Source organism: Symphalangus syndactylus, chromosome 5 (assembly GCF_028878055.3).
Source record: "Symphalangus syndactylus isolate Jambi chromosome 5, NHGRI_mSymSyn1-v2.1_pri, whole genome shotgun sequence".
Taxonomy (NCBI): Eukaryota; Metazoa; Chordata; class Mammalia; order Primates; family Hylobatidae; genus Symphalangus; species Symphalangus syndactylus.
Window position 1 is genome coordinate 30398546 of NC_072427.2, and position 12935 is coordinate 30411480.

The window sequence follows — 12935 nt, forward strand, 5'->3', positions numbered from 1 at the left end:
CCAGCCCGAGTCTGGTAACTGAGTTACCATGTGCTCTGACTGCTCAGTACTCCAATTCTGCCAGTGGTCTAAATGTGGAAAATGAAGTATATGAGAGTTGCTGTGGTGCAGGAGAGTAGGATGTGGATGAGGCTGAGGGTCAGAGATGTGGAAAAGGTGTCCTTACTGTCTTTTTGATGTGTATACTAGGGTAATGCATGTCCATTGTAGAACATTTAGAAAACAAAAATAATCCCTCATAACCCTAGGACCCAGAGATAATGTTAACATTTTACAGCATCTCCTCCTAGACCTTTATCTGTGCAGACATGCAGATATAGGCATACAAAATATTTAACCAGGCCGGGTGCGGTGGCTCAAGCCTGTAATCCCAGCACTTTGGGAGGCCAAGGCAGGCAGATCACTTGAGGTCACCTATTTGAAACCAGCCTGGCCAACATGGTGAAACCCCCTCTCTACTAAAACTACAAAAAGTAGCCGAGCATAGTGATGCACACCTGTAATCCCAGCTACTCAGGAGACTGAGGTAGGAGAATCGCTTGAACCTGGGAGGCAGAGGTTTCAGTGAGCTGAGATCGCGCCATTGCACTCCAGCCTAGGCGAGAGTGATACTCGGTCTCAAAAAAAACAAAACTAAACTTTTAATTTAACCAAATGTGCTCTTTCTATTCATATCTCTTGTTTCATTTAATGGTATCTGTGAATACCTTTCCATAGCAAAAAATACAGCTCTTACAACACCAGCTTTATAGACTGTATAAATTATGGTATGCTATTATTTATTTATTTATTTTTGAGACAGGGTCTCACTCTCACCTAGGCTGGATGACAGAGTGCTATGATCATGGTTCACGATCATGGCTCAATGCAGCCTTGGCCTCTCCAAGCACACACAGGTGATCCTCTCACCTCAGTCTCCTGAGTAGCTGGGACTACAGGCATATGCTATTACATCTGGCTAGTTTTTGTATTTTTTGTAGGGACAGGGTTTTGCAATGTTGCCCAGGTTGGTCTCAAACTCCTGGGCTCAAGTGATCTGCCTACCTCATCCTCCCTAAGTGCTGGGATTACAGGCGTGTGCCACTGCACCCCACCTGATATGTCATAATTTAATTAATCCTCTCTTAGTGGATATTTAGTGTATTTCTAAGATCTCACATGCTTTTGACATCATCCACTTCTGCAGAGAGGATATTCCAGTATCATGTTAGTGCTTGCTAAAAGACTTAGCAATAATGGTAGTAGAACCGGCAGACTTCTAGACCAAAATTAACCATTAGTACTGCCCTGCTTTCCTGAAAGCAGAGAGGAAAGAAACACCCAGAAAGTATACGGAATTATCTTGAGTTGTTACTTTTTTTTTTTTTTTTTTCTTGAGATGGAGTCTTGCTGTCACCCAGGCCGGAGTTCAGTGGTGCGATCTCGGCTCAATGCAACCTCTGCCTCCCGGGTTCAAACAATTCTCCTAACTCAGGCTCCCGCGTAGCTGGAATTACAGGAACCCGCCATCATGCCCAGCTAATTTTCATATTTTTAGTAGAGACGGGGTTTTACCATGTTGGCCAGGCTGGTCTTGGACTCCTGACCTCCACCTGCCTCGGCCTCCCAAAGTGTTGGGATTACAGGTGTGAGCCCTGCACCCAGCCGGTTACTGTCTTGATCAAAGTAGAGTTGGTAGCCCACAAGTATCATCAAAGTTATTGCTGAGCGCTCAGCCCTGTGCAGGTTCTAACTGTAAAAGGAGAATTTGGCCAGGCGCAGTGGCTCACACCTGTAATCCTTTGTCCTTAGGACCATGTTTAGTGAGATATCATTAATTCCCACAAAGTAAAATAATGGATGGAAGAGTATATAAATTAAATGATCAACCTGTATAGATCCAGCTGTGCCATCAAAAGCAAAAGAGAAGAAGCTTCACAAGGAATGAGGTGGTCAGAGAAAGCTTCAAGGAAGAGGCGGCAGTTGAAAATGGGTAGAAAATGAATAGCATTGGAGGTGACAGAGACAGCTTGAACGAAAGAATAGAGGCCAAAGTGAGCATGGTGTGTCTATGTTCTGATGAAGTAATTTTTAAGAAAGATTAAACTGGTGGGGTTTCCCAGAGTAGACTGGAAGGGAAAAAGGCCTATTCAGAAAAGTAGACTAAGAGGGTGTTACAGTAACTTAGACAGAAGATGACGTGGTCTTTGTGTCAGTGAAATCGAGCAGGAAGAACAGGATGGGGAGAAGATGAGGGTAAAAGAATAAAAACCAAAAACATTTCAAAGGTAAAAAATCTCTAGGATTTGGTGACTGACTGCTTCTAGGAGATGAAGGAAATGGGTAAGTCAGTGTTGACTTCAACTTTTTAAGACTGAATGATTTAAGAATGCTAGTATTGTTTTTTTTTTTGTTTTTTTTTTTTGAGATGGAGTCTCGCTCTGTCTCCCAGGCTGGAGTGCAGTGGCGCGCTCTCGGCTCACTGCAAGCTCCGCCTCCCGGGTTCACGCCATTCTCCTGCCTCAGCCTCCCGAGTAGCTGGGACTACAGGCGCCCGCCAACACGCCTGGCTAATTTTTTGTATTTTTAGTAGAGACGGGGTTTCACCGTGTTAGCCAAGATGGTCTCGATCTCCTGACCTCATGATCCGCCCGCCTCGGCCTCCCAAAGTGCTGGGATTACAGGCTTGAGCCACCGCGCCCGGCCTAGTATTGTTAACAGAGATAAGAAAGTTGCAAGATAAAGCTAATTTTTTTTGAGACAGAGTCTCGTTCTGTTGCCCAGGCTGGAGTGCAGTAGTGCGATCTTTTTTTTTTTTTTTGAGACGGAGTCTTGCCTTGTCGCCCAGGCTGGAGTGCAGTGGCACCATCTCGGCTCACTGCAAGCTCCGCCTCCCGGGTTCACACCATTCTCCTGCCTCAGGCTCCCGAGTAGCTCGGACTACAGGCGCCCGCCACCACGCCCAGCTAATTTTTTTGTATTTTTAGTAGAGACAGGGTTTCACCGTGTTAGCCAAGATGGTCTCGATCTCTTGACCTCATGATCCACCCCCTCGGCCTCCCAAAGTGCTGGAATTACAGGCGTGAGCCACCACGCCCAGCCACAATGGTGTGATCTTGGCTCACTGCAACCTCCACCTCCCGGGATCAAGCGATTCTTGTGACTCAGCCTCCCAAGTACCTGGGACTACAGGCATGTGTTACCACACCCGGCTAATTTTTGTATTTTTCATAGAGATGGGGTTTTACCATATTGCCAGGCTGATCTCAAACTCCTGAGCTCAGGCAACCTGCCTGCCATGGCCTCCCAAAGTGCTGGGATTATAGGCATGAGCCACTGTACCCGGCCAAGATAAAGCTAATTTTGAAGGAGGAGACTTAGTTGCAGACATAATGGATCTGAGATTATGGGAAACAGAAGGTTACTGGTTTAATAAGCAATCTGTGATTATAAAACTGAAGCTTAGGTGAGATGAAAACAGCTAGAGATTCGTACACAGTTGACACTGTCAGCCTGGATGTGATGGCTGAAGTTCTGATGATTAAGGCTCTGAGAGGGTATGTAGCAGTGCTTCCCAAACCTACCTACGACTCATCTGGGGATCTTGCTGACATGCAGATTCATGTTTCTTACACTCTCCCATACGATGCTGGTGTGATTGGTCCACGGACCATACTGAATAGCAGGGATGTGGAAAGATGAGCAGGGAGCTAACCATCTATGGTTTGGAGTTACCGTTGGGGAGTAAAACAGAAGAGCCTACAAAAGAAAAAAAGCATTTCCCGGAGTCATGTTTCTTGTCTTCTCCTTTTATTCCAGGTCCTTTGGAGAACACCTATCGTGATTTCTGGCTCATGGTATGGGAGCAAAAAGTCTTGGTGATTGTCATGACCACCCGGTGAGTTAATCCCTTTTTTCCAAAGGTCTCCACCTCCACTCTGTCCCTAAGCATGGGTGATTGAAGAGGGAAGTTTAGCTTTTAGAAATAATGAGGGTCAGCCTGGTGCGGTGGCTCATGCCTGTAATCCCAGCACTTAGGGAGGCCGAGGCGGGCGGATCACAAGGTCAGGAGTTCCAGACCAGCCTGGCCAGCCTGGTGAAACCCCGTCTCTATTAAAAATACAAAAAATTAGCCAGGCATGGTGCCTTCTCTATTAAAAATACAAAAAATTAGCCGGGCATGCTGCTACGTGCCTGTAATCCCAGCTACTCGGGAGGCTGAGGCAGGAGAATCACTTGAACCCAGGAGGCAGAGGTTGCAGTGAGCTGGGATCATGCCATTGCACTCCAGCCTGGGTTACAGAGCGAGACTCTGTCTCAATTAAAATAAAAAAAAAATTGAGGATTAGGAAAGCCAAGGCAAAGATTTTGAGATATCTCTTAGCTAATCCACAACCCGGGTATGGTGGAGATGAATAGATCTAACTTGTTAAAGCTTTAATCCCTGGCTCTGGCAGCCCTGTGCCAGTTATACCCTATTTTGAGGTCCTGGCCTTATCCACTAAAGGAAGTTCTGGGAAACATGGGACAATTCTTGTTTAATCTGTTTCCTATTTCCAGAGGGGTGCTGCCTTCCCGACTCCTGAATTACCAGATTCCCTTTGCTCTCCATTTGTTGCTACTTTTTTTTTTTTCCTTTTGAGATGGAGTCTCACTCTGCCGCCAGGCTGGAGTGCAGTGGCGTGATCTTGGCTCACTGTAACTTCCGTCTCCCAGGTTCAAGCAATTCTCCTGCCTCAGCCTCCCAAGTAGCTAGGATTACAGGCATGTGCCACCATGCCCGGCTAATTTTGTTTTTTTTTTTTTTTTTTTTTTGAGACAGTGTCTTGTTCTGTCACCCAGGTGGGAGTACAATGGCTCGATCTCAGTTCACCGCAACCCTTGCCTCCCGGGTTCAAGTGATTCTCCTGAGTAGCTGAGATTACAGGAACGTGCCACCACGCCCAGCTAATTTTTGTATTTTTAGTAGAGATGGGGTTTTACCATGTTGGTCAGGCTGGTCTTGAACTCCTGACCTCGTGATGCGTCGCCTCGGCCTCCCAAAGTGCTGGGATTACAAGTGTGAGCCACTGCGCCTGGCCAGGAAGATTTTAACGAAAGGAATATTTTTGAAATTTTGGTCGCCGGGCGTGGTGGCTCAAGCCTGTAATCCCAGCACTTTGGGAGGCCAAGGCGGGCGGATCACGAGGTCAGGAGATCAAGACCATCCTGGCTAACACGGTGAAACCCCGTCTCTACTAAAAATACAAAAAATTAGCCGGGCGTGTTGGCGGGCGCCTGTAGTCCCAGCTACTCGGGAGGCTGAGGCAGGAGAATGGCATGAACCCGGGAGGCGGAGCTTGTAGTGAGCCGAGATCGCGCCACTGCACTCCAACCTGGGGGACAGAGCAAGACTCCGTCTCAAAAAAAAAAAAAAAAAAATTTTGGTCTACAAATCTGGCAAATTTAAGGAATAACCTATTTCAGATGAGGAAGGAAAAAAACGAATGTGAATGTTAAATTCCCTTCCTTAGCACTGTTATAACCACCACTTATTTGGAGAGGAGGTAGTGGGAGAAGTTCTACCTTGGAATACTTTGGGGCCACTGAAGGGTGGCGAGGTAGATTTAGGCTTTTTTTTTTTTTGAGACAGTCTCACTCTGTTGCGCAGGCTGGAGTTCAGTGGTGCGATCTCAGCTCACTGCTACCTCTGCCTCCCAGGTTGAAGCTATTCTTCTGCCTCAGCCTCCCTAGTAGCTGGGATTACAGGTGCCCACCACCATGCCTGGCTAATTTTTGTATTTTTAGTAGAGATGGGGTTTCACCATGTTGGCCAGGCTAGTCTCGAACTCCTCACCTCAGGTGATCCGCCACCTTGGCCTCCTAAAGTGCTGGGATTACAGGCATGAGTCACTGCACCTGGCCTAGGCCTTTTTTTTTTTTTTTTTTTTTTGAGACAGAGTCTCACTTTGTCATCCAGGCTGGAGTGCAGTGGAGCCATCTCAGCTCACTGCAGTCTCAACCACCTGGATTCAAGCAATCCTCCTGCCTCAGCCTCCTAAGTAGCTGGGACTACAGGTACCCACCACCATGCCTGACTAATTTTTGTATTTTTAGTAGAGACAGGGTTTCCATGTTGCCTGGGCTGGGACTTTAGGCCTTTACACAAACCTCTTGCTAACATACCAGGAGATGTGTGTTTATCAGTTTATCAGAGAGTTCTCTCTGACCTATCATATTTTCATATTTTCTCTACTCTTTTTTTTTCTTTTTCTTTTTCTTTTTTTGTTTTTATTTTTTGAGATGGAGTCTCACAACGTTACCCAGGCTGGTCTCAAACTCCTGGTCTTAGGTGATTCTCCTGCCTAAGCCTCCCAAGTAGCTGGGATTACAGGCATGCACCACTATACCCAGCTACTATACTGTTTTTTTCTCTGTTCACCCAGTATTTATCCCACATATGTGAGAAGTACTGTTGCGTATTAGGAAAAAGACCAAATGCTGTATAAGTGCTCAGTAACTGTCTGCTATATGAGTACATGCAGAAACTTTAGCTGTGAGTACATTTGTTTAGAATGAAGAGGTTTCCTTTCCTTTCTGCTGAGAATCAATGGTATAAGTTAGAAGCAATGCAAGAGATGATATTGCTGCCTGGGGGTATATCAGGTCTTTGGGGAAGCCAGGTTACTGCTGTGGAGAGGAAGAATGGAAGGCTTACCTTGCTCTGTGTGTCTTCAGCTTTGAGGAAGGTGGCAGGAGAAAGTGTGGCCAATACTGGCCTTTAGAAAAAGACTCTCGGATCCGATTTGGCTTCCTCACAGTGACCAATCTAGGCGTGGAGAACATGAATCATTATAAGAAAACAACGCTAGAAATTCACAACACAGAGGTAAATCCTGGTTTCTTTTTTCTCACCTTGTTGAAACGGGGAGAATAATTACTGTAATGGAAATCTCCAGAGGGAATACATAGGATACCAGGGAGGTTATGAGTTGCTTCTGTTTTTCTAGGGACAGGATGAGGATATTTAACTCACAGTCAATATAGCCATATTACTGCAGCACGATAGGAACATTAAATAGGAGTAAAGCTTATAATTTTAGAAATCTGGAACTGGGTGCAATGGCTTATGCCTATAATCCCAGCACTCTGGGAGGCAGAGGCGGAAGGATCACTTGAGCCCAGGAGTTCAAGACAATCTAGGCAACACAGTGAGATCCTGTCTCTACAAAACGTAGAACAAATTAGCTGGGCATGGTGGCACACGCCTGTGAGGTCAAGGCAGCAGTAAGTTTGATCGTGCCACTGCACTCCAACCTGGGCAACAGAGTGAGATCCTGTCTCAAAAAAAAATTCTGGATCTTACAGTATAGGAATTCTGCCTTTTCCAAACAATTAACCAACCCTTCCTTTGGGTTTGTAGTAAAGAAGCAATTATGGGAAAAGTTGACAGTGGTGGATAGGAGCCTTGGTGGTAGGGATAACCAGGGTGTTGAGAATCTGGAAAAGCCAGAGGTAGCTAGGGGCAGGCAGAAATAACCTCATTAACGTTTACTTCTTTTCTCATCTAAGGAACGGCAGAAACGCCAGGTGACCCACTTCCAGTTCTTGAGCTGGCCAGACTATGGTGTCCCTTCCTCAGCAGCTTCCCTCATTGACTTCTTGAGAGTGGTCAGAAACCAGCAGAGTCTGGCTGTGAGCAACATGGGAGCACGCTCCAAAGGGCAGTGCCCTGAGCCACCCATTGTGGTCCATTGCAGTGCAGGCATTGGCAGGACAGGTAATGCACCTAATGCAGCTCTTGGTGTCTGCAGGGGCAGTAGGGGTGGACGAGGAAAAACAAAGCTCTTAGCCCACATCTGTGATTGGAGAAGGAACTCACTTGCTCCCTTGGTGGTGAATTGCTGTGAAAAATCCCTCTTCTTTTTTTTTTTTTTTTTTTTTTGAGACAGAGTCTCGCTCTGTCGCCCAGGCTGGAGTGCAGTGGCGCAATCTCGGCTCACTGCAAGCTCCGCCTCCCGGGTTCACGCCATTCTCCTGCCTCAGCCTTTCCGAGTAGCTGGGACTACAGGCGCCCGCCATCACGCCCGGCTAATTTTTTTTTTGTATTTTTAGTACAGACGGGGTTTCACCGTGGTCTCGATCTCCTGACCTCGTGATCCACCCGCCTTGGCCTCCCAAAGTGCTGGGATTACAAGCGTGAGCCACCGCGCCCGGCGAAAAATCCCTCTTCTGTTGTCCTTTTGGTGGACCAAGTGATGGCCAGAATATATATTTCACAAGCCAAGTCCTCTAGGGGTTGATGTTTTATACACCCCATCATAACGCTGACTCTGTCACCTGTTAGCACTGTCACTGCAGGTATCCCAGAGAGCTCAGCTGGGCTGCTACTTCCTTCCCATCCAGCCCTCCCTGGAGGGACTCCCCACCCTGTGCTGTGTTCTCCATTCTGGAGCCAGTTAGCAGCTTTTGTCTTAAGGGCATGTACATGGTAGGAAATGTTGGCCTTTCTAGTTCAAAGGTCCCTTTGGGAGAAAGTTGGGAATAGGTTTTTGTTAGGCCTCTGAAAAACTGGTGGACTCTGGAAATTAGGTGTGGGAGTGCTGTCAGTCTGTCTGTCTGGGATTGAAGCAGGAAGTTCCCCTGTGTCACCTTCCCATTTCCACTTCCTGTTACCCCAGTGTATGTCCTGAGAGATAAGAGGCCTTCTCATTTATCTGGCCTCCAACACTCCCTGTGACCTCCTCCTTGAGTCCTTTCAGGCCTAAGGCCACCTGGCCTTCTGCCATGGGGCACTTTGCCTTTGAATTCATTCATTCAGTTCTGCCTGGGTTATTTGGTAGAGGGAGGAAGAGAGGAGAGATAAACCAGATGTGATCACTTCCTTCCTTCTTCAGGTACCTTCTGCTCACTGGACATCTGCCTGGCACAGCTGGAGGAGCTTGGCACCCTTAATGTGTTCCAGACGGTGTCACGCATGAGGACCCAGAGGGCCTTCAGCATCCAGACCCCTGAGCAGTACTATTTTTGCTACAAGGCCATCCTGGAGTTCGCAGAGAAGGAGGGCATGGTATCCTCTGGCCAAAACCTGCTGGCCGTGGAGAGTCAGTAACTCTCCTACGAACCTCCTACCTGCTGGCCAGCCTTCCTTAAACTACCCTGGACACCGCTGAGCCTATAGGTTGCCATCAGTTACGCTGAAGCCATGGATCAACTTCTTTCTTGTGTCTCCCGGCACACGTGTGCACGCAAGGCAGCCTTTCCCTTTGGCTAGATAAATGTGGTGAAATTGCCACTAGAAAGGGCCAGCAGCAATGTGTTCTTAATTCCTAGCATCTGCTATCAAACTGTGCCTTATTAAAACCAAATTGTGGCTATTGATTTTTGCTAGGGTCCCCGAGGTAAGTGGGGAAGGAACCTCCCTCCTCCTTTCTCCTGCCATTCTCTTTCTAGAGGTCTCCTGTCTCCCACTCCTTCCCTTTGCTAGGATTTTATGGGGAGGTTTGATGAGCATTTGCCTTTCTCCCCAGAGAGCTTGACCAAGTTACATATTCTAGAAATCATCCTGAGTGCCAAGCACGTTTATAAGTAGGGCGTGTATTCCAGTCCTTTCTGTCATTCTGTGTGTGTGCGTGTGTGTATGTGCGCTTATGTGTATGGGTCCATATGTATGTGTGTATATAATATATATTGTATGTGATAATATGATCGTATTCTATAAATACATATACACACAGATACTCCTTTGTAGAAGTTCCTGGGGCTCCGTGTTGCAGTTCAGGACTCCTTGCTTCTTGGACCCTACTATTTATGCTGGACTAGCTTGGGTTGGTGATCATGTCTCCTGTTGTCAGGCTACAGAGTGGTGGAAGAAGACACACACACATCTCCATGTTCCTGCCACAGGGCCCCTTCCTTAAGTAATGACTTAACTCCTTCCAGTTGCCACCTGTTGGAGCCAAAAATGTATTAGTTTGTGGTGACACTGGGTTAGCTCAGCATGGATTTCCCTTATCCAGTGATTTTTCTGCATTTACTTGGCCAATTTGGGGAACAGACCTCCACTGTGATTCCATACTCTCTCTTTGCTTTCACTATCCCAGGGATGGGAGGCAGAGGGTAGAGATGAACTCACTGAGCAGCCAGAGCCAAATGCAATCGGTACGAAGTCTTAGAAGGAAGGAGGGGGAGCCCAGGTATGAGAAAGAAAAAACTACTAAGAAAATACCTCCCTGGGAGGATGAGCTGGGGCCCTTTTTCTTTTGCTGGATGGTTCTTTTATGCAGCTTGGCCCTGTCTACTGAGATGCCCATCTCTTCCTGCCTGCTAGCCTGCTAGACCCTCAAACTGGGTGGGTTCTGTGTCAATAAAAAGCTTTACCCCCTGGCTGAGTGAGGTGGTCCCCTGCAATCACCGTTTGTCCCCTACCCACCCAACCTGTCCCTGCCTGCTCCCAGCCCACTCATCCTTATGTGCTAGGGATAAATCAAAAGTCCTCAGCACTCCACATTCCCAAAAAATCCCAGGAACTCCTAAACCTTCCCCTGTCACAGAAGATGAGGTTGGCAGCTGATCAGACCTCAATAATTTTATATTGTAATAAGCTCTTTGAATGTGTATATTATTATTTTTTACAATCATTTCATTTTGTATTTAATATCAATGGACTGAGTCAGATTTAGAAAATAATTGTAATGTTCATATTCAATATCTTACAGTGATACAGTTTTGTATTTACATATAAATATACCGACATGATCGAAACCCTTTTAGCTTCATCAATTTAGCAGCCTGGGACATGAGGGAGGGGGTCCAGGAGCTGGTCTGGGAGGGATGAGGGAGGCAGGGAGGGACCCAAGGCTTCAGTATCTGAGACTTTGAGTTCTGACACTATGAGTTCACCTTGTCTGTAGACCATGGCTCTATCTCTGGACAGAGGGACCAGCACCAGTTCAGTGCTTGAGATGTGCTAAGCGCTGTGCTAGGTGCTTTTCCCCCCACTGCCTCATTCAAACCTCACAACAATTCAGTGAGATATTATCTTCTCTCCCTTCTTCTGTGCACCCCTTTCTCATTTCTATATAGATGAGGAAGGTGAGGTCCAGAGGGTTACAGTGATTTGCTCTAAAACGAGCTCAAGTTGGTCTGCTTACAAAGCCTGTGGTCTCTTCACTGCATGGAAGATGGAGATCTTGTTTTTGGAGAACAGAGGTTTGTTTAGCTCTCCTTTCAGAGTATAAATAGTTCTTAAATTCCAGGTTGTTGTTCTTGTGCCCATGCTTCATGTAGTAGACTCAAAGGGCGACAGGGTTGGTGACTGACTATCCTAGCTAGGACCTCCTGATGTAGGGTCCTCATGTCTGCAGCGTACCAAAGGGGTTACCATTCTCCCCAGGAAACTCCATATCTATGGGTACGTGGTCTTTGTGAGAAGATCTTGAGTCATTTCCATTTCTCTCTTAGAAAGAATGGAACCAGAAGCTTTGTCCATGGAAGACCACTCCCCATATCATACCTGTTGGCTGTTGATGGTCTGCCCAGTTGGGGCAGTTGTGGCTGGGAAATATTGGGGTGTTCTTAATAATAGTCATAGCAGCCAATTTACTGGATGCTTACTCTATTTTAGGCACTGTTCAGAGTAATTTCTAGGTATCATCTCATTCACCCTCAACAACCTTTTGAGGTAGGTATCGACAGAAGAAAAAAATTGAGAGACAGGAATGTTACTTTGCTACAGGCAGGATCCCAGACCATCTGACTCCAAAGTATCTTCTTTCAACTCTTACACTAGACTTCCTCTAAGGATCCATCATCTGATCTGCCAATAAATTTTTATTGAGTTTCTTACCATAATCAGGAGCTCAAGTGTAGAGCAGAAGATTAATCTAGTTCCTTCTCCAGATGAGCCTCCATTCTCTTGGGTGTGCACAAACATAAGAAGTGAACAGAGATTCTTGGATATTTGAGAAACCAGAGAGGTTAGGGGTTTGGTGAAACATGTAAGAAATGGGATTAATGATAAAAGGCCTGGAGGAGGTAACTTTAAATTGTCACTTATTTGAAGAGGCTGTAACCTGACTGCCCTGTGAATTTAAGATTATGCATGAGTTCCTCATTGCATATCTGAAGATTGGTGAGGTTATCTATCACTTGAGCTCTATAAAATGCTGATTCCTGGGCCCATCCAGGAGGTTGTTAGTGAGTGACAGGATTATCCAGGTTTGGGAACCACAGATTTAGTTCATGTTTCTGACCCTATAGAGAGTTAACGAATTGATGTCTCCTAAGTTTTCAGTAAAACTCAGAGGAACTCCTCCCACTGCCATTGTTTGTAGCTTTTACCAGTGTGAACCTACCTATGTTAGGTGTTAAAGGAGGAGGTAAAGGAAAGGGAAGGCAGAGACGGAACCCAGAATCTGTTTGGCAAGTGAGGGTTCTCATACAGGAGACTTAGTGAACAAAGCAAGAGAAAATGCTCAGGGTCCAGGCGCAGTGGCTTATGCCTGTAATCTCAATACTTTGGAAGGCCGAGGTGGGCAGATCGCCTGAGGTCAGGAGTTTGAGACCAGCCTGACCAATATGATGAAACCCCATCTCTACTAAAAATACAAAAATTACCCAGGTGTGGTGGCATGTGCTTGTAATCCCAGCTACTCGGGAGGCTGAGACGGGAGAATCGCTTGAATCCGGGAGGCAGAGGTTGCAATTAGCCGAGATCGCGCCATTGCACTCTAGCCTGGGCAACAAGAGTGAAACTCCGTCTCAAAAAAATAAATAAATAAAAAAGAAAGACAGTGTTCAGGAAAGAAGAAAACACTGTGAGCTAAAGCAGGCTTCTGCTTCTGATTTGATTGCTGTTTTTTTCACCTTTCTCTAACATTCCCATGCTATATAATTTTTCAAACATGAGATAATCCCTGTGTCCTTTTTCCCATTGCTCCCTTCATCTTGCCCATCCTTGTTGGCTAGGATGGGAC

General features: G+C 46.3%; 1 protein-coding gene across 3 annotated transcripts in view; it reads left to right on the forward strand.

Moving 5' to 3' along the window:
• PTPN9 (protein tyrosine phosphatase non-receptor type 9) overlaps positions 1 to 10722 on the forward strand; it is a 112739-nt gene extending 102017 nt beyond the window's left edge. For all 3 annotated transcript variants that reach the window (XM_055277712.2, XM_063638696.1, XM_063638697.1), the window contains 4 exons: positions 3799 to 3877; positions 6697 to 6847; positions 7531 to 7738; positions 8856 to 10722. In XM_055277712.2, coding sequence (XP_055133687.1) covers positions 3799 to 3877; positions 6697 to 6847; positions 7531 to 7738; positions 8856 to 9070 — 653 coding nt within the window. In that variant the 3' untranslated portion in view covers positions 9071 to 10722. The remainder of the gene's footprint in view (positions 1 to 3798; positions 3878 to 6696; positions 6848 to 7530; positions 7739 to 8855) is intronic.
• Positions 10723 to 12935: the final 2213 nt, after the last annotated feature.